We start from the raw sequence: 19,269 nt of genomic DNA on the forward strand, positions 1-19,269 counted from the left end.
ATGGTAACACAGAACCAGAACAAAATACATGAAAAACTCCAATATTCGCATAGTAACAACTAACAAGAAGCAAAATAAATTTGCAAATCTAGTTTTACTCGTGGTATTATGCACGGTTAACTTGAGTTTTGCTACACAGATACACTTCAAAGCCTTTTTACATTCTCCATTATTTTACACACCTTTTTGAACTGCTCAAACCCTCCTTCCCACCCACTACAACCCTGTTATTTTTTTTCTTTTTTGTTAACCTAAATGTGGCAGCATTATTTGAAACCAAGTTCAATAACATGACGTTACAACAAAGAAACAAGAAATACGTAACCTTTTTCAAGTATATGAAATGTCAGACTCATCATCCTCTCACATTCCATGAAAAATGTATATAAACTGCAGGTATAAACTCACCAGAAGGTATACAAGTATAAATTCACATAAGGGTGTCAAGATATGTATAATTCCTGCATCGGTTGTACTGAAAGAGGCTTCCATAGGTGCGATCCCACACTCCAATGAAGAGGGATTCTGTGTCAGGGCTAAAAGAGACACCAGAGATCTCACCAAAAAAATCGATCTCCTGCTCTTTCTCAAACCCGTTCTTTGCATCATAGACATGCACGAAGTCGGCTGGCTCTGCTGTCGCCATGAACTGCCCATCAGACGAGAAACGAATTGATCTAATAGCTCCCAGATTCCCCTTGAGCACAGCCACAGACTTTGATAAATTCCTCACATCCCACACTCGACAAGTCTTGTCTTGGTTCCCTGTGGCAAAGATGTGGCCACCAGGATGCCATGCAGATGCAAATGAAAAGTCCAAGTGTCCACATAAAGGCATGACAGTCTACAATGAAAGACTTCAAATTAGCTAAAAGCTTTCTCACAAGTGTATACACGTGGTTGCATACACCCGAGATGCAGCCACAATAGTTTCTGCCAAACAGAAAATAAGAAGTACTACCTTTCCTGTTTGAGAATCCACCAGTAACCCATCTGGGTTGTCACCAACAATGACAAGAAGCTTGCCATCAGGACTCAAAGAAGTGTGCTGTCAACAGAAATCATTAAATGAATATATCAGTTACATTCATCAAGAACAACTAACATATCACTACATGAAAGTGCAGTTATGGTTTATCAATTCAACAGGATAAGCACATGTGTGAAAAGTTAGGTAGGTGAATCTACGTTGCTTATTGTTTACTACTTGTCATGTAGGCAACATCTTTTTTGATACAAGTTCAGGTAACATCAGAAATCTGTTTATGTACGAAAATAGTCAATTGAAAGCCTCTGGATGCTCCTTGCTGAGCCATTAAACACAAACCTAACAGGTAAAAGCCAGACCTATGTGATTAAGTTCCAGATAGCTAAAGAAAACTTACACAAGATTAACAGGTCTGCACGAACATATGTCTCTCACTCTTTAAACATAAAAACAGATGGATATGTATAGTACACATACAATTAAAAAAAAAAAAAAAAATTATGCAGTATCACCCAAGTAAAAAATATCTACTGGAAGCTGCAAAATTCCAACAGGAATACTTACATTCACAGGCCAAGTAAAGCAGAAATGCTTTGAAAGTTGAAATCTCTCCATATCAAAGTCCCTAACTCCACAGTCATTATTTGATGCCATGAAATGAACTGCACCACTGGCAGATGAATGATTTTAAGTCAGAATCCATTATCCCACTTACGAATCTGACCTTACTCCTAAGTCCAACCAATTAATAAAAGGAAAACAACAATAATAGATAACCTGGGACAATCATAAATCTCAACAGCGTTTGTGATTGCATTATCGTCATATGTTGTCCTGGAACAAAAGCAAACTCCTGGTCGATCTAAGTACTGCATCCCAATGGGGAAAACAATTTATCATACATCATATTCAAAATCAGAATAGACCAAACCATAACCAGAGTAGCAAGTACAAGCCCAAAAATAATGACTGCAGGACTTAGCTAAATGAAATTACTTTTTTCAAATTCAAGACTTTAATATTTCTACAGGCCTTCTGCTCAATAGCAGGTTTTTTTTTTTTTTTTTTCATGCATTTATTTTTTGCAAAAAAAAGGAAAAGCAAGCTAAACAAAAATGATAGGACAAAATTAACATACAATGAACAAACAAGATGATGAAATGTCATGTAAGACGAATGAAAGGAAAATAAGTATAAGTGAATGAACTAGACCAAACTAAAATGTAAAACTAAATGGAGATGTTCATCCATGAAGAGAAATAAGTGAAACTAGTGTCGGTTTGCTTCCATTTTTGCTTCAGGTATTTTTTACTAGTGATGATGACAACCACAGCAAAGAATATTTGTCAAGAAAGTACCCAAAAATATCAAAGTACCTTACAAATAAGCTCTCCTTGAAATCCTCCAGCAATCAACAAATTATCTCTTACTGAAAGTGTACTAACTTGAGTCTGTGTAAATCCTTCCAACAAGCTCCCAGGATGTTTCTATCATATAAAACAAACTTCAGTCAAAAATAAATTCCAACAGCACAATAACCATATAAGTAATATCATGAAATATTATGAGAAAGACTCACCTCGCGTGGCGCCACATGCCCTGACACATCAAGAACTTCAGTTCTCTTGCAATTTAAGGAAGACCAATGAACAATAGAGAAATGTGACATGAGGTAGACATCATGCTTTGATGTTGCCCAAACCAAATTCCGCAACTGCAAAGCCAAAAATGAATGAATTTTCCCCTAAAGGTGAAATATTTGCAAAAATTGGCTACAAGAGCCTAAATTCTACTCAAAGATCAGTTGTTGTCCCAACATTGTGACTTCAATTATTGTATCGAAAAGGGGTTCAAGGTGTGAATATTTAGTGGATCCTACAGATAGAGAGATAATCCAAATTCATATGAAGCAAAAAAGATATCAGCATACTTGGAAATGAAGGATTGTTGATTTCACAGATCTTGTGTTTCGCCAGAACTCATAATAAATGCCTCCTTTTTTTGTAGGCTTGCATTCCTGAAGAAAAGTAGAAAAATAAAACTAAAGGTTGTCAAAAGAATGTAATTTGACCTTAGGGTTCATTTTTTAATAAGAAACTAAGGGAAAATACATGTTACCTTCTCTGAACCTTCTCCTGATTGAGGTATGTTTTCATAATTCTTGTACTGCTCTAGTCTAGTTTGCCTATACTTCTCACGAGAAATGCTCAACCTCTCCCAGGGAATTCCCTGGATATCCTTTCCCCTCCTAGCATCAGCAGCAGTCGTATCTGTTATCTTATTATCCTGCAAAAACAAGACACCTGATAAGAAAGCAAAAAAATAAAAATAAAAGTGGTAAAAGAGAACTTTTTTAGTGAAACTTCCAAAATCAGTAAACTCCTTTACATGAAAGGCCAGAGCAACGACCTAAATAACTAAACCTAGGAGGGAAGTATTCTGAATCAATGCAAAGACCATAAAGCCTAAATTTTTTACAGGTATGAAGTTCACAAACCAAATGATCATAATCATCATCATCAGACTCCGAATCACCCATAAATCTAGCCTGGAAATACATATCATCATCTACTTCAGCCATTTCATAATCATCCGCCACATAATAGATCTCGTCATCATCCCCTTGGTACTGGGACATGTTCTGCAAGTAGCTTCACACCTGAGCCAACAAAAAATCATAATATTACAAATAGGAAAAAAAAAATAATAATAATAATTTCACCCACAACAAAGTTAAAAATAAATAATAAGAAAACAGCGGCTTATAATGCAATGTCCACAACCAATGAAGACTTGGAACACAACCAACAAACGTTAAAATCTCCGTACAAATATTAACGACGACAATTCCGCCTTAATTCCAACAGAAACAAACTTGATTCTCCTAAACGGTGTCGTTTCGTTAAATTAAAGTGAGACAGAGCGAAAGAATGGAGGAAGGAAACAAAAAGAGAAATATTGACCTGGTCTGAAGAATGGAGGAGCGAAAGATAGAGCAGCTGGTGAATGGGAGATTAGATCTTTTGATCCACCTCAAATCGATAGAGCTTGGTGCTGCTGCTGCTGCTGCTGCTTTGACGTTAATGTTTGTTTTGGATATTATCCCTACCAGAGATCATCATCATCATCATCATCATCATCCGAGAGTCGAATCGAAAGTTTCAGTTTTACGTTTATAACCCCGATTGTTCGTGGGAGGAGTGTGGAACTGGAGACGCAGCCTGACGTTTTCTATATGGGCTAGGCCTGTCATATCATCCATGTGGGCTTCATCTGGCCCATTAGTAATTTCTGGTTTTTATTTATTCATAATTTCTCCTAGAAGGTTTTGCAAAACTACACTTATACCCTCTCAAGGTTTAAGAGGAAAAATACCAAGGGTAAGAACATCATTTTATTTTTGTATGTTGTTGCCCTCATCGGTGTCGTGTGTGTATGTTGTCGCCAATTCTATCTATCTCGTCAAAATATGAGCAAATATCTTTGTATATAATCATCTATCAAGATAATTGTTACGAGCCGATACGTAATCTCTATCATCAAAAATACTAATTTCTTCGGTAATGAATGTTTTAATATATAAAATATTTTATAACTTGTTCTCTATGACTTCATAATCATCTACCTGATATTGTTAATTAAAAGAGGACAAAGTGGTAATTATAATTACGTGTATCATCGACATTTGAATATAGGATATGTGTAGTAGCATAAAATATGTTGAAGTTTATAGATCATCGTTACATCGAAGCTCCGGCAGTTTTTACTTTTAAGGGAGGTTTTTGTTGATTTTCCAAATAATCGGGTATAATTGAAATTCTCAAAACATGAAGGTGGTTACTAAATTATTTTTTAACCAAACCAAGTGAAGCTGAAACAGCAGCTAAAACTGAAACAAGAGTTGAGCAATATGGCTATGGCTATCGCTATGGCTATGGCCACAACCTCCAAAATATCAAATCCTTTGATGTATAATTGGTCAGCGCCTCCCATTAACGAGAAAAAACCCTCTCTCAGAATGAATCGGAGTTTCCGTTTGCGAACTCGATCTTTGTCAATAGAGACTGAAGTCGCAGACACTGTTGAATCCCAGTCACTCGTTCGTCGCCTCATTCTTCTTCGGCACGCTAAGAGTTCCTGGGAAAACCCCTCACTTCGAGGTATTCGTTTAACCAATTTCGTTTTGACTCACTTGCTTCATTACTTGCATCCACATCTCAAACGTTTGCATGTTTTACTTTTAAATTTAAATAATTCAAAATGCCATAACTCTTTAATTAGAAATGTGATATAGGCTCCACCTCGCTCAACAATTTCATTACTTGTATTAAAGAAAAAAAAACGAAGGAACTGTTATCCAGAATTTTATCCGCATGCTTGGCGTTACTTTCAGAAATTTTATTTCATAAGGGTGGTTTGTGATAAAAAAATTAATTTTTTTTTTTCTGTATATTTGACTAAGCGTCAGGGATTGTTTATGAAATTCTCGTTATATTTTATTGTAATTACTTTTTCTTTTTGGGTAGATCATGATCGCCCTTTGAGTAAAGCTGGGCGGGATGATGCTATCAAAGTTTCACAGAAGCTTCAACAATTGGGCTGGATCCCTCAACTTATTTTATCCAGGTTTATTATTAGTATTGATTTAAGAATGAGTTTGTGGGGCTCAATTCTATACAATCTCGGTGCATTATTTGCATGTCATAGATTTTGAAGATTTTTTTAACTGGGTGATGCTGCAGTGATGCAGTGCGAACCAGGGAGACTCTTAAGATAATGCAGGAACATGTGAAAGGCTTTTTGGAAGCTGAAGTTCATTTTATTTCCAGCTTTTATTCTGTTGCAGCAATGGATGGACAAACTGCTGAACATCTTCAACAAGCTATATGTAAATACTCAACAGATGAAATAGTTACCGTCATGTAAGTTTTGCTAGACTTTATCACATCTAGCTTTTTGTTATTGTATTTATTTTCTTTGGTCTGAAGGAAACCCCAGAGAAGTGGAACTATTATTTTGTGTATCATACAGCATTCAAAATATTTTCTTTCTTCAACAGACCATTTCTAATGACTGAGCTAAAAATTATATGTTAAGATCTACCAATGGTGTGCGTTCAAACTTTCTTCATCGATTTTGGTGGTGGTTATATTGTATGGTTTGGATTGCTGGCTGTCTATAATTTCCGTGCAAGACACTGTAGAATTTTATATTTCTATGGGATGTTGCAAGATAAGGGTAAATTACCCAAAAAAAGAGAAAGATAAGGGTGCATACCTTTGCTAGATTATCATAGAAAGAAAATTAATGCATTAAAAATATACAACTAATAATGATAATTTGACAGGTGTATGGGACATAATAGAGGATGGGAGGAGGCAGCATCAATGTTTGCAGGTGCCTTGATAGAACTTAAGACATGCAACGCTGCTTTGCTTGAAGCCTCTGGAAAATCATGGGAAGAGGTTAGACCCTTTATCTTTTTATAAGCAATCAATTAATCGAGTTGTTACTATTTACGCAGAATATTATTGTGAATTTTAGTATATTCAACATCAATTAGTTCACTGATTTTTCTAAAAGACGTTCCATCTTGTGCTGGTCCATGTGTTCACATTTGTTACCAATTAGAACTATGTGTTTTGAAAATTCAATCTCCATTTTAGATAGAATTTTGGTTCATGTTTTAGATACTGGTCTTGGACTTGTCATTTTAGCATCTCCACAGGCGTAATTTCAATTTTGATTCTGCCATCCAAGAAGTGGATTCCAGTTCTCCTATAAGTGAGAATCTTTGATGGTAGAGTAGGCTGATTTTGCTTGTGGATACTTCTTGGGGGATGCAAATGAAAAATTCTATGTTGAGGACTGAGGCAGAATCTTAAGACACTTAAGATATTAGAAAAGATTAGCTTTTTCTCTGCCAATTGTTATTTTGTATTGTGAATATGCATCTGCTGTGTCATGATGCCTGTGCTGCTGTATATGAATCTTTGTTAACGATTGATCAAATTCATAAAAAAGAAGACTACGTGTACATAAAATCAAACATTTGGACGGTTGGACCCTCTATGGGCCTGATTGGTTTGTCCCGATAAATTTCTCAAGTCACCAATGGAACAGTTACGTGCTTGAGCCAATAATTTAATTTAACAAATTAAAGGAATGGTGGTATCTTTCAGCTTACCACAGAAATTACCTTGTATTGGATATTTTTACGTAATTGACCATCTTGCCATACCCTTCGTTTTTACGTGCAAGATAATGGGAGACAGCCTGTTTTGGCAGCCAGTGGAAAGATTTTGTCAAGAGGAAGCAGCTTCAAGTTGGAGATGGAGTTCTTTTCTACATGAACATGGATGCCAATGGACGTCACCTTCAGATGAGACCTATCCGTAATTTTACGGGGCCTGAGCTTTGTTGCATTTCTTAGTATTAATAGAGTTTCCCTTTTATTTGATTGTAGGGCTTTTTTTCGTTTTAATGTTGTCTACATCTTGCACCACAGTGTATCATTTAGTTAGGGTTTTGACAGAGGGTGCTATGGAGTTTGCTATATTAATTGTACTTGTTCTTATGCAATAAATTCTCGCTCAATGTTTCTCAATGTGTTTGTTGTGGGAGCAGTTACGTATGAGTCAATTCATTCTTACATCAAATTATCAAAAGATTTTTGTTTTAAGAAAAATTTAATTTCCAAATTAAGGAATCGTGGTTTATATTTGTGCATGAGGCTTATTTACATGCAAAATTATATCATTATGGAAGAAAAAAAAAAAAAACTAATTGTGATATGCTTTCTGATAAGAGTACAATAAAAAGGTTGAATTAATTAAAAATTAATTGTAATGATAATTTGATATTAACTTTAATTGACATTTGGAATGTGCATTCAAACATTATATTCTCCGATGGAGACATAAGTTTAGTGAATCTCTCCCCACGCATGCCTAGGTGATCAGTTTATTATAATAAGAATACAAGGTCAAAGTAGTTTATTATCATAAGAATAATAATAATAATGTAATAAAAAATATTAATACTACTTTTATTGTATCATCAGTTTTTCTCTCTCTAATAATTAGACTGACCAAATATTTGGATATTTTTACGTAATTGACCATCTTGCCATACCTTGTGGTCAAATACCAAAACATCTTTATCCTAACTTATAAGGAAGCAGCTCTTTTTGTCATTTTAGGAAAGTTCAAGACCCCCTCAGCTTATATTGATATTTAAAAACCTCTCTACTTTCGGAAATTACACTTAACCCCTACAGATTAGGGTGTTTCAAAAGAACCGGTTGGAACCAGAACCGACGGATACCGTGGGTTTAGTTCCAGTTCCTACCCAGAACTAATCGTCAATGGGTAGATTCCGATTCCAAATTTTTGGAACCGTTACTGTACGGTTTTCGATTTCGTTTCTTATAGTTAGGAACCATAACCAGAACCAGGAACCGAGACTAATAAAAATAAAATTAAATATTAGGGGGGTTAATAAAAACTTTTGTAGAAAAATAATGTGATAATTTATTTTATTTCATAACATTTAAAGTAAGTTGGTTTGACTTTGAATCTACCTTTACAAAGTAATGGAGTTTGTATTTTGAGTTTATAATTTACAATTTTTTTTTGTTAACAATGCCAGGTGGGGGGTATTTGTAAGATTTTAAAGGTTTTTTTGCCATTTTAAAAACTTTTGAGGGGTCATGAATTTTATAAGGTACCCAGAACCAACCGAACCGTTTACAGGTTCTAGTTCTGGTACCTAGGAACTGGATCGTCTGTTCTGGTTCTGGTTCCAAATTTCAAGGAACCGTCGGTTTCGGTTTCGATTCCGGTTCTTCAAAAAGTGCAAAGTACCCGGAACTGAACACCCCTACTACGGATCTGTCACCTAACACTCTAAAATCAATAATTTCCCTATTTCTATTTTCTTTTCTGATTTCAATAAAAATAAATATAATGAGAAATTATTAATAACCCTATTTCCGTGTGCGAATTGAAAAATAGTTTATCAATCTAGGGTTAGGCCAAAGGTTTATGTTGAGTTGAATTTGACTCCTGATAAAGTATGGGACAATGCTAAGAAAAAGTGAATAGTTTGTTTGTATCGGTCACCACTATAGATATATGAGCTTAATTTTCTCTTTATGGCCTTAATTTAAAGAGCGAGCTGGCACACCTCCATGGACATACAACATAGCTTCTTCTTGTCCTGTTGTTGCACTTTACTTTCAGCAACCGTACGGGATATGAAGCCGACATAGCTCTGAGATTAAAACACCCTCCTCTTCTGCCTAATCACCAAATATTCACTACCCATTGAACCCCTCATAAGAAAAACCATACTAGTCACCATTAAAATCAAGCAAAAAACCTGAAACCGACGCCTTTTTAGAGTCTTCCCATGGGCACACTCATAACAAAGATGGTTGTTTCCCATTTTTTAAAATTTGTAGACTTCGAAAGCCCAAGGATTCAGAGGTTAGCGTATTTTACACTTTTTACAAGGTCCCAGTCTTTATGTATACATGACGTAATATATCAGTGCATGTTTATAAAATGGAAGTGGTTTAAGACTTGTTTTTGAGATGGAGATACGTGAGTCTATAATTGAATCATTTGTTGCTTATTCTTCTTTCGGTTTGCAGCTCTTAAAAATGGGATGTCTATCTTCAAAATTGGTGACAAGATCACTGAGTTTGAGGAAGAGCTGAACCAGAGTTTTCAGAACAGCAAATGGCATCTCTAGTAGTGGCGGCGACGGTGATCACTTCCATGCTCTAGTTTCCCCTGCCAGTCTACCACCCAATCAACTCCTATTTGACTGTTTCTCTTCAGAACCAAACATCCCACAAACCAGATGTTTTTGACTCATAAGATATGAATCCACCAAAAAAGGGAAATTGACAACTAATGCTGACAAAGAAGAGGAGAACAAGTGGAACATGCAGCTTCATTGCTTCCTGAAGCTAAAGAATCCACTGGTGCTGCTGTTCTAGCAAGACAGTCCAAGAGTTGTCATTGGTCTGAAGATGAGCACGAGATGTTCTCTCTGTTACAGTAAGATACGATGGAACAATAAGGGTATTACACTGTCTAGAGTACTGCTTCCATACAGTAGAGGAATATGACCGACTGGTTGAAAAACTCCGCTCATCCAGGGCAATGGCAGATGCAGAGCAAATCAGGTTTAGTAGCATGGAAGAGAGTTCTTGGCAACTTCACCATTTTAAGCAATCACATCAGAGGATGAAGCTCAAGTAGAAGAAAAGGTGTCCTATTTAGCTCAGGAACAGAAACCACGTGGCTGGGACAAAAGAGAACCACATGTTGAAAATGCTGAAACAAGCATCTTTAAGGGGACAAAGAGAAGGTGATTGCAAATGGGCTAGAGTCGCTAGAAATCCAAACCACCCTTGAATTTCCAGAGTTGCAAGCCTTAGGGAATGGGTACATGTTGGAGGACAAGTTTATTCTCCAGGAGTCTGTGTTACTCCAAAATTTGGTAGCTATGCTTTCAATATCGGAACCAGAAAACAAATGCATTCAGGGCACTATCTTTGATCCAGAATTGGTGGCCGCCTTTGATGAATGCATGGAACAGCTTGAAGAGGAAGAGGAAACAATTCTCAAACAAATTAAGATAGTTTCGGCAAGGACAAGCAAAGGAAGAGGAAATTCAATTCCACACAAAAGAACAGTGCATGGATTTGGCTCCACACCAAATCAAATTAACACCTCGCTTGATTAAGCATTTCATTTCTTAATTCATTACCATGTTAGTGCATTTAAGTTTTTAATGATTCATGATTCTCCAGTATCGCAAACTAAATAGGCAAAAGACTCGATACCAATGTGCCTCTTCAGCACTATATTTAAGGCAAATCTGCCTTCCCACTTCGAAATCAAATGGAAAAAGCATTAACTCGTATTCTACAATCCTGTTGAGATTAATTTGATCTACATGGTAACACAGAACCAGAACAAAATACATGAAAAACTCCAATATACGCATGGTAACAACTAACAAGAAGCAAAAATTTGCAAATCTAGTTTTACTCGTGGTATTATGCACGGTTAACTTGAGTTTTGCTACATAGATACACTTCAAAGCCTTTTTACATTCTCCATTATTTTACACACCTTTTTAACTGCTCAAACCCTCCTTCCCACCACATACAACCCTAATCATTTTTCTTTTTTTTTTTTTGTTAACCTAAATGTGTGGCAGCTATTTGAAACCAAGTTCAATAACATGACATTAACAAAGAAACAAGAATACGTAACCTTTTTCAAGTATATGAAATTTCAGACTCATCATCCTCTCACATTCCATGAAAAATGTATATAAACTGCAGTATAAACTCCCAGAAGGTATCAGGTATAAATTCACATAAGGGTTCAAGATATGTATAATTCCTGCATCGGTTGTACTGAAAGAGGCTACCATAGGTGCGATCCACACTCCAATGAAGAGGGATTCTGTGTCAGGGCTAAAAGAACACCAGAGATCTCACCAAAAAACGATCCCTGCTCTTTCTCAAACCCATTCTTTGCATCATAGACTGCACGAAGTCGGCTGGCTCTGCTGTCGCCATGAACTGCCCATCAGACGAGAAACGAATTGATCTAATAGCTCCCAGATTCCCCTTGAGCACAGCTACAGACTTTGATAAATTCCTCACATCCCACACTCGACAAGTCTTGTCTTGGTTCCCTGTGGCAAGATGTGGCCACCAGGATGCCATCAGATGCAAATGAAAAGTCCAGTGTCCACATAAAGGCATGACAGTCTACAATGAAAGACTTCAAATTAGCTAAAAGCTTTCTCACAAGTGTATACACGTGTTGCATACACCCAGATCAGCCACAATAGTTTCTGCCAACAGAAAATAAGAAGTACTACCTTTCCTGTTTGAGAATCCACCAGTAACCCATCTGGGTTGTCACCAACAATGACAGAAGCTTACCATCAGGACTCAAGAAGTGTGCTGTCAACAGAAATCATTAAACGAATATATCAGTTACATTCATCAGAACAACTAACATATCACTACATGAAAGTGCAGTTATGGTTATCAATTCTACAGGATAAGCACATGTGTGAAAAGTTAGTAGGTGAATCTACGTTGCTTGTTTACTACTTGTCATGTAGGCAACATCTTTTTTGATACAAGTTCAGGTAACATCAGAAATCTGTTTATGTACGAAAAAGTCAATTGAAAGCCTCTGGATGCTCCTTGCTGAGCCATTAAACCACAAACCTAACAGGTAAAAGCCAGACCTATGTGGTTAAGTTCCAGATAGCTAAAGAAAACTTACACAAGATTAACAGCTGCACGAACATATGACTCCACTCTTTAAACATAAAAACAGATGGATATGTATAGTACACATACAATTAAAAAAAAAAAAAAATTATGCAGTATCACCCAAGTAAAATATCTACTGGAGCTGCAAAATTCCAACAGGAATACTTCATTCACAGGCCAAGTAAAGCAGAAATGCTTTGAAAGTTGAAATCTCTCCATTCAAGTCCCTAACTCCACAGTCATTATTTGATGCCATGAAATGAACTGCACCACTGGCAGATGAATGATTTTAAGTCAAATCCATTATCCCACTTACAATCTGACCTTACTCCTAATCCAACCTTAATAAAAGGAAAACAACAATAATAGATAACCTGGGACAATCATAAATCTCAACAGCGTTTGTGATTGCATTATCGTCATATGTTTCTGGAACAAAAGCAACTCCTGGTCATCTAAGTACTGCATCCCAATGGGGAAAACAATTTATCATACTCATATTCAATCAGAATAGACCAAACCATAACCAGAGTAGCAAGTACAGCCCAAAAATGATGACTGCACGACTTAGCTAAATGAAATTACTTTTTTAAATTCAAGACTTTAATTTCTACAGGCCTTCTGCTCATTAGAAGGTTTTTTTTTTTTTTTTTTTTTTTTTTTTTTTTCATGTATTATTTTTTGCAAAAAAAAGGAAAAGCAAGCTAAACAAAAATGATAGGACAAAATTAACATACATGAACAAACAAGATGATGAAATGTCATGTAAGACGAATGAAAGGAAAATAAGTATAAGTGAATGAACTAGACCAAACTAAAATGTAAAACTAATGGAGTGTTCATCCATGAAGAGAAATAAGTGAAACTAGTGTCGATTTGCTTCCATTTTTGCTTCAGGTATTTTTACTAGTGATGATGACAACCACAGCAAAGAATATTTGTCAAGAAGTACCCAAAAATATCAAAGTACCTTACAAATAAGCTCTCCTTGAAATCCTCCAGCAATCAACAAATTATCTCTTACTGAAAGTGTACTACTATGAGTCTGTGTAAATCCTTCCAACAAGCTCCCAGTGTTTTCTATCATACAAACAAACTTCTCAAAATATTCCAACAGCACAATAACCATATAAGTAATATCATGAAATATTATGAGAAAGACTCACCTCGCTTGGCGCCACATCCTGACACATCAAGAACTCAGTTCTCTTGCAATTTAAGGAAGACCAATGAACAATAGAGAAATGTGACATGAGTAGACATCATGCTTTGATGTTGCCCAAACCAAATTCCGCAACTGCAAAGCCAAAATAAATGAATTTTCCCCTAAAGTGAAATATTTCAAAAATGGCTACAAGAGCCTAAATTCTACTCAAAGATCAGTGGTTGTCCCAACATTGTGACTTCAATTATTGTATCGAAAAGGTTCAAGGTGTGAATATTTAGTGATCCTACAGATAGAGAGATAATCCAAATTCATATAAGCAAAAAAGATATCAGCATACTTGAAATGAAGGATTGTTGATTTCACAGATCTTGTGTTTCGCCAGAACTCATAATACATGCCTCCTTTTTTTGTAGGCTTGCATTCCTGAAGAAAAGTAGAAAAATAAAACTAAAGGTTGTGAAAAGAATGTAATTTGACCTTAGGGTTCATTTTTTAATAAGAAACTAAGGGAAATACATGTATCCTTCTCTGAACCTTCTCCTGATTGAGGTATGTTTTCATAATTCTTGTACTGCTCTAGTCTAGTTTGCCTATACTTCTCACGAGAAATGCTCAACCTCTCCCAGGGAATTCCCTGGATATCCTTTCCCCTCCTAGCATCAGCAGCGTCGTATCTGTTATCTTATTATCCTGCAAAAACAAGACACCTGATAAGAAAGCAAAAAAATAAAAATAAAAGTGGTAAAAGAGAACTTTGTTAGCGAAACTTCCAAAATCAGTAAACTCCTTTACATGAAAGGCCAGAGCAACGACCTAAATAACTAAACCTAGGAGGGAAGTATTCTGAATCAATGCAAAGACCATAAAGCCTAATTTTTTACAGGTATGAAGTTCACAACCAAATGATCATAATCATCTCATCAGACTCCGAATCACCCATAAATCTAGCCTGGAAATACATATCATCATCTACTTCACCATTTCATAATCATCCGCCACATAATAGATCTCGTCATCATCCCCTTGGTACTGGGACATGTTCTGCAAGTACTTCACACCTGAGCCAACAAAAATCATAAATTACAAATAGAAAAAAAAAAAAAAAAAAAAAAAAAATTCACCACAACAAAATTAAAAATAAATAATAAGAAAAACGCGGCTTATAATGCAATGTCCACAACCAATGAGACTTGGAACACAACCAACAAACGTAAAATCTCCGTACAATATTAACGACGACAATCCGCCTAATTCCAACAGAAACAATTGATTCTCCTAAACGGTGTCGTTTCGTTAAATTAAAGTGAGACGAGCGAAAGAATGGAGGAAGGAAACAAAAAGATAAATATTGACCTGGTCTGAAGAATGGAGGAGCGAAAGATAGAGCAGCTGGTGAATGGTAGATTAGATCTTTTGACCCACCTCAAATCGATAGAGCTTGGCTGCTGCTGCCGCGGCTTTGATGTTAATGTTTGTTTTGGATATTTCCTACCAGATCATCATCATCATCATCATCATCCGAGAGTCGAATCGAAAGTTTCAGTTTTACGTTTATACCCCGATTTCGTGGGAGGAGTGTGGAACTGGAACCAGCCTGACGTTTTCTATATGGGCTAGCCTGTCATATCACTATGTGGGCTTCATCTGGCCCATTAGTAATTTCTGGTTTTTATTTTCATAATTTCTCCTAGAAGTTTTTGCAAAACTACACTTATACCCTCTCAAGGTTTAAGAGGAAAAATACCAAGGGTAAAACATCATTTTATTTTTGTATGTTGTTGCCCTGCCTACAAAATTTAGAGAAAAAATATCATAATTTTGTTCCAAAAAAATAAAAATAAATAAAGATACTATACTTTTTAAGACCTAAAACGAAAAGAAAGGAAAACAAAATGAAAATACATAAATGAAATTGTATTTGATTTGAAGTTTGCGAAAATAAGGTTAATTAGTAAAAAAGTGGAACAGTTAAAAAAAAAAAAAAAAAAAAAAGGATATATAGGTGCGGTGGAGCCAGCCATATCGTACTTATTTGGCTTTCTTTGAAAACGACCTGCTTTTGAACAAATTCTTTCTTCATCGGTCTGAGTCTCACAGGTAATAAACTCCTCTTCATCCAGTCCAAAACTATGTTATCTTCTCCTCATTTATGTATTTTTATTGCATAATAACAAAAAAATTGAGAGAGAATTTCAATATTGACAGTGGAGCAAAGAGCTGGACAACGTTAAAACTAAACAAACAGAACTACATCACCAAATAAAAAGGAAACTATATTAATACTAAGAAACGCAACAAAGCTCAGTATCCCATAAAATTACGGAAAGGTCTCATCTTATAGGTGAGTTTTCAATTACGGAACTCATATTTTTTTATAATAGACACTGGCGCAAAGAGCTGGACAACGTGATTAAAACTAAACAAACAGAACTACATCAATGAAACTGTAGAAGAGACTTGTCACCAGATAAAAAGGAAACTATTTTAATACTGGGACATGCAACAAATCTCAGTGCCCCATCAAATTACGAAAAGGTTTCATTTTGTAGCTGCGTTGTCCATTGGCATCAGTGACCAAGTAGAACATCACTTCATCGCCGGCTCGAAGCTTCTTCCTCCTCACGAAGTTGATCCAGTCGCCTTGAAAAACAGGTTGTTTCCCGTTTTCTTGCAGGTAATACCGAAGATTCCACAGAACTCCAGTCTCTTCCATATCCTCAACGATTAAATCTTGGAAGCGATTGTTGCCCACAAAAGGAGGGAGATAGTTAAGTTTATCGATGGGGATGCACAGCCTTTTAGCAATAGCTGTTTTAGGTAATGGCTTTGAGAAAATTAATTCATCCATTATCATGAACTTCAAGAAGGAAAACGAGAGAGTAATATGGAATATCGAATACCAGAAAAGAAGCAAAGGAAGATGTTAGTGGGTGAGTGATGAAGTTGTGTTTGTGTTTCTTTTATAGGGACGGACGGAATTGACAGGTCGAATTTTATTAATTCATTTTGATTCAATTCTATCCATGTCTTTTTTGTTTCCTTCGAAAGACGCAAGACACAAAAAGACGGCATTACAAAATGCTTTGATGCTGACACCAACCAAACATATGTATGAAATACTGAGTTGGTCAGATGACACACATGAATGAGAGAATAAAAATGAAAGAAATGAAGAACAGTGTTTAGAGTGATTCGGATGCTTAAGAAAGCAAACCTTACGTCCACTAATTTTGTATTAATAATAGCGATCAAATTGCGTTCAACGAGCTGATTTACAAATGATTACAAGTAAGAGAGAAAACGTATACTATTTTTTAGAGAGATTAGCTAATCCTTAAAATGAGAGAGGAGCTCTCAATTTATAGCGGGATGGGTTCAGGTAATGATTACTAAATATGTGATTTGGTGGGATTATCAGTGTAAATCCTTCTTTATGTCCCATTGTCTGCATTCTAGAGCGATTTACGGGATTTGGTACAGGGATTGGACACATGGAACCTCACTAGCTCCTGGCTAGTCTGGCGCGCACCCACTGTACTGACAGAAGCATGCTGCTTATGTCACCATGTGACGTGGCTACATCTGAATGGTTACGGGTCTACCTAAACTCTGACTTTTTATACTGACTGAGCTTTGCGTCAGCCCTACCTTTTTCAGGAATAACACAAAATGAATCAAATATTTGGAATTTTTTACGTTGCGCTTGTATGTTGTGCCTTCTATTAATACTTTAGTCAAATACCCAAACATCTTTATCATAGCCTTATAAAGACACTGTCACTCTATTTTCATTTTATGGGAAGTTTTAATTTCATTTGAGTAACACTAGCATTACAAAGAGGCATACAAAGAGCTATACAAAAAGACAATCTTCATCCTTAAAATTCATGATTATCTCTTTCTCTCTCTCTTTTTCCATTCTTTTAAGGGCAGAAATTATCTCTTTGTATGACTTTTTGTATGCCTCTTTACAAGGTTAGTGTTACTCATTTCATTTTATGGGAAGTTCTAGACCTTAGTTTATGTTGATATTTAAAAACGAATAATACTATACCAATTAGGGATGGGCAGGGCTCCGGCCCCGGCCCAAAAGCCCAAAAGCCCAAAATGTATTTAAAATGGTTAGAATTCATACCAAAATGTTTATTCTTCTTTGTCGTTGTCAAACACTTATTGCTTAACCAGTTGGACATAGAAATTCTAATTTCTTGATTTATTATTATATATGTATTCAGTGAAGCTTGTTGTGAAGATCTTGACGCTAGTTGTGGCTTCATTGGTCAGTGTTTTTCTCTGCCAATTGTTATTTTGTATATGTGAATATGCATCTGCTGTGTCATGATGCCTGTGCTGCTGTAATAATGAATCTTTGTTAACGATCTGATCAAATTCATAAAAAAGAAGACTACGTGGACATAAAATCAAACATTTGGACGGTTGGACCCTCTATGGGCCTGATTGGTTTGTCCCGAATAAATTTCTCAAGTCACCATATGGAACAGTTACGTGCGTGAGCCAATAATTTAATTTACAAAATTAAAGGAATGGTGGTATCTTTCAGCTTACCACAGAAATTACCTTGTATTTGGATATTTTTACGTAATTGACCATCTTGCCATACCTTCGTTTTTACGTGCAAGATAATGGGAGACAGCCTGTTTTGGCAGGCCAGTGGAAAGATTTTGTCAAGAGGAAGCAGCTTCAAGTTGGAGATGGAGTTCTTTTCTACATGAACATTGATGCCAATGGACAAGTCACCTTCAAGATGAGACCTATCCGTAATTTTACGGGGCCTGAGCTTTGTTGCATTTCTTAGTATTAATAGAGTTTCCCTTTTATTTGATTGTGAGGGCTTTTTTTCGTTTTAATGTTGTCTACATCTTTGCACCACAGTGTATCATTTAGTTAGGGTTTTGACAGAGGGTGCTAATGGAGTTTGCTATATTAATTGTACTTGTTCTTATGCAATAAAATTCTCGCTCAATGTTCTCAATGTGTTTGTTGTGGGAGCAGTTACGTACGTGAGTCAATTCATTGCTTACATCAAATTATCAAAAGATTTTTGTTTTAAGAAAATAATTTAATTTCCAAAATTAAAGGAATCGTGGTTTATAATTTGTGCAATGAGGCTTATTTACATGCAAAATTATATCATTATGGAAGAAAAAAAAAAAAAAACTAATTGTGATATGCTTTCTGATAAGAGTACAAATAAAAAGGTTGGGAATTAATTAAAAATTAATTGTAATGATAATTTGATATTAACTTTAATTGACATTTGGAATGTGCAATTCAAACATTATATTCTCCGATGGAGACATAAAGTATTAGTGAATCTCTCCCCACGCATGCCTAGGTGATCAGTTTATTATAATAAGAATACAAAGGTCAAAGTAGTTTATTATCATAAGAATAATAATAATAATGATAAATAAAAATATTAGATACTACTTTTATTGTATCATCAGTTTTTCTCTCTCTAATAATTAGACTGACCAAATATTTGGATATTTTTACGTAATTGACCATCTTGCCATACCTTGTGGTCAAATACCAAAACATCTTTATCCTAAACCTTATAAGGAAGCAGCTCTTTTTTGTCATTTTAGGAAAGTTCAAGACCCCCTCAGCTTATATTGATATTTAAAACCTCTCTACTTTCGGAAATTACACTTAACCCCCTACAGATTAGGGGTGTTCAAAAGAACCGGTTGGAACCAGAACCGACGGATACCGTGGGTTTAGTTCCAGTTCCTACCCAGAACTAATCGTCAATGGGTAGATTCCGATTCC

General features: G+C 35.8%; 2 protein-coding genes and 1 pseudogene across 3 annotated transcripts; 1 reads left to right on the forward strand and 2 right to left on the reverse strand.

The window, feature by feature from the left end:
• Positions 1-75: 75 nt before the first annotated feature.
• On the reverse strand, positions 76-4,187 carry LOC116125290 (uncharacterized WD repeat-containing protein C2A9.03-like). The gene is made up of 10 exons (XM_031411036.1): positions 3,952-4,187; positions 3,486-3,647; positions 3,107-3,274; positions 2,919-3,005; positions 2,568-2,702; positions 2,365-2,475; positions 1,766-1,857; positions 1,553-1,658; positions 962-1,048; positions 76-844 (listed from the first exon to the last, which is right to left on the reverse strand). Exons 2-10 carry the CDS (start codon positions 3,624-3,626, stop codon positions 431-433), a joined length of 1,341 nt encoding a protein of 446 aa, XP_031266896.1. The 5' UTR covers positions 3,627-3,647; positions 3,952-4,187; the 3' UTR covers positions 76-430.
• Positions 4,188-4,864: 677 nt separating this feature from the next.
• Positions 4,865-6,877, forward strand: LOC116125319 (uncharacterized protein At3g52155, chloroplastic-like). 2 transcript variants are annotated; one of them, XM_031411059.1, is made up of 4 exons: positions 4,865-5,148; positions 5,515-5,614; positions 5,731-5,910; positions 6,336-6,877. In XM_031411059.1, the coding sequence occupies exons 1-4, from the start codon at positions 4,899-4,901 to the stop codon at positions 6,475-6,477; spliced, it is 672 nt and encodes a 223-aa protein (XP_031266919.1). In that variant the 5' UTR covers positions 4,865-4,898; the 3' UTR covers positions 6,478-6,877. The 2 variants fall into 2 exon arrangements, with proteins under 2 accessions (XP_031266919.1, XP_031266920.1); XM_031411060.1 differs by having other exon boundaries at positions 5,818-5,910.
• Positions 6,878-11,321: 4,444 nt separating this feature from the next.
• Positions 11,322-14,514, reverse strand: LOC116125304 (annotated as a pseudogene).
• Positions 14,515-19,269: the final 4,755 nt, after the last annotated feature.

This window comes from Pistacia vera, unplaced genomic scaffold, assembly GCF_008641045.1.
Source record: "Pistacia vera cultivar Batoury unplaced genomic scaffold, PisVer_v2 Contig162, whole genome shotgun sequence".
NCBI classification, from domain to species: domain Eukaryota; kingdom Viridiplantae; phylum Streptophyta; class Magnoliopsida; order Sapindales; family Anacardiaceae; genus Pistacia; species Pistacia vera.

Excerpts from the sequence above, each read along its gene's own strand:
- LOC116125290 (XM_031411036.1), bottom strand. The coding sequence starts at position 3,626 with ATGTCCCAGTACCAAGGGGATGATGACGAGATCTATTATGTGGCGGAT. Across the intron at positions 2,476-2,567 it reads GGCATGTGGCGCCACGCGAG|AAACATCCTGGGAGCTTGTT; the intron begins GTGAGTCTTTCT and ends TTTATATGATAG. Across the intron at positions 1,659-1,765 it reads GAGATTTATGATTGTCCCAG|TGGTGCAGTTCATTTCATGG; the intron begins GTTATCTATTAT and ends TTCATCTGCCAG.
- LOC116125319 (XM_031411059.1), top strand. The coding sequence starts at position 4,899 with ATGGCTATGGCTATCGCTATGGCTATGGCCACAACCTCCAAAATATCA. Across the intron at positions 5,149-5,514 it reads GGAAAACCCCTCACTTCGAG|ATCATGATCGCCCTTTGAGT; the intron begins GTATTCGTTTAA and ends CTTTTTGGGTAG. Across the intron at positions 5,911-6,335 it reads GATGAAATAGTTACCGTCAT|GTGTATGGGACATAATAGAG; the intron begins GTAAGTTTTGCT and ends ATAATTTGACAG.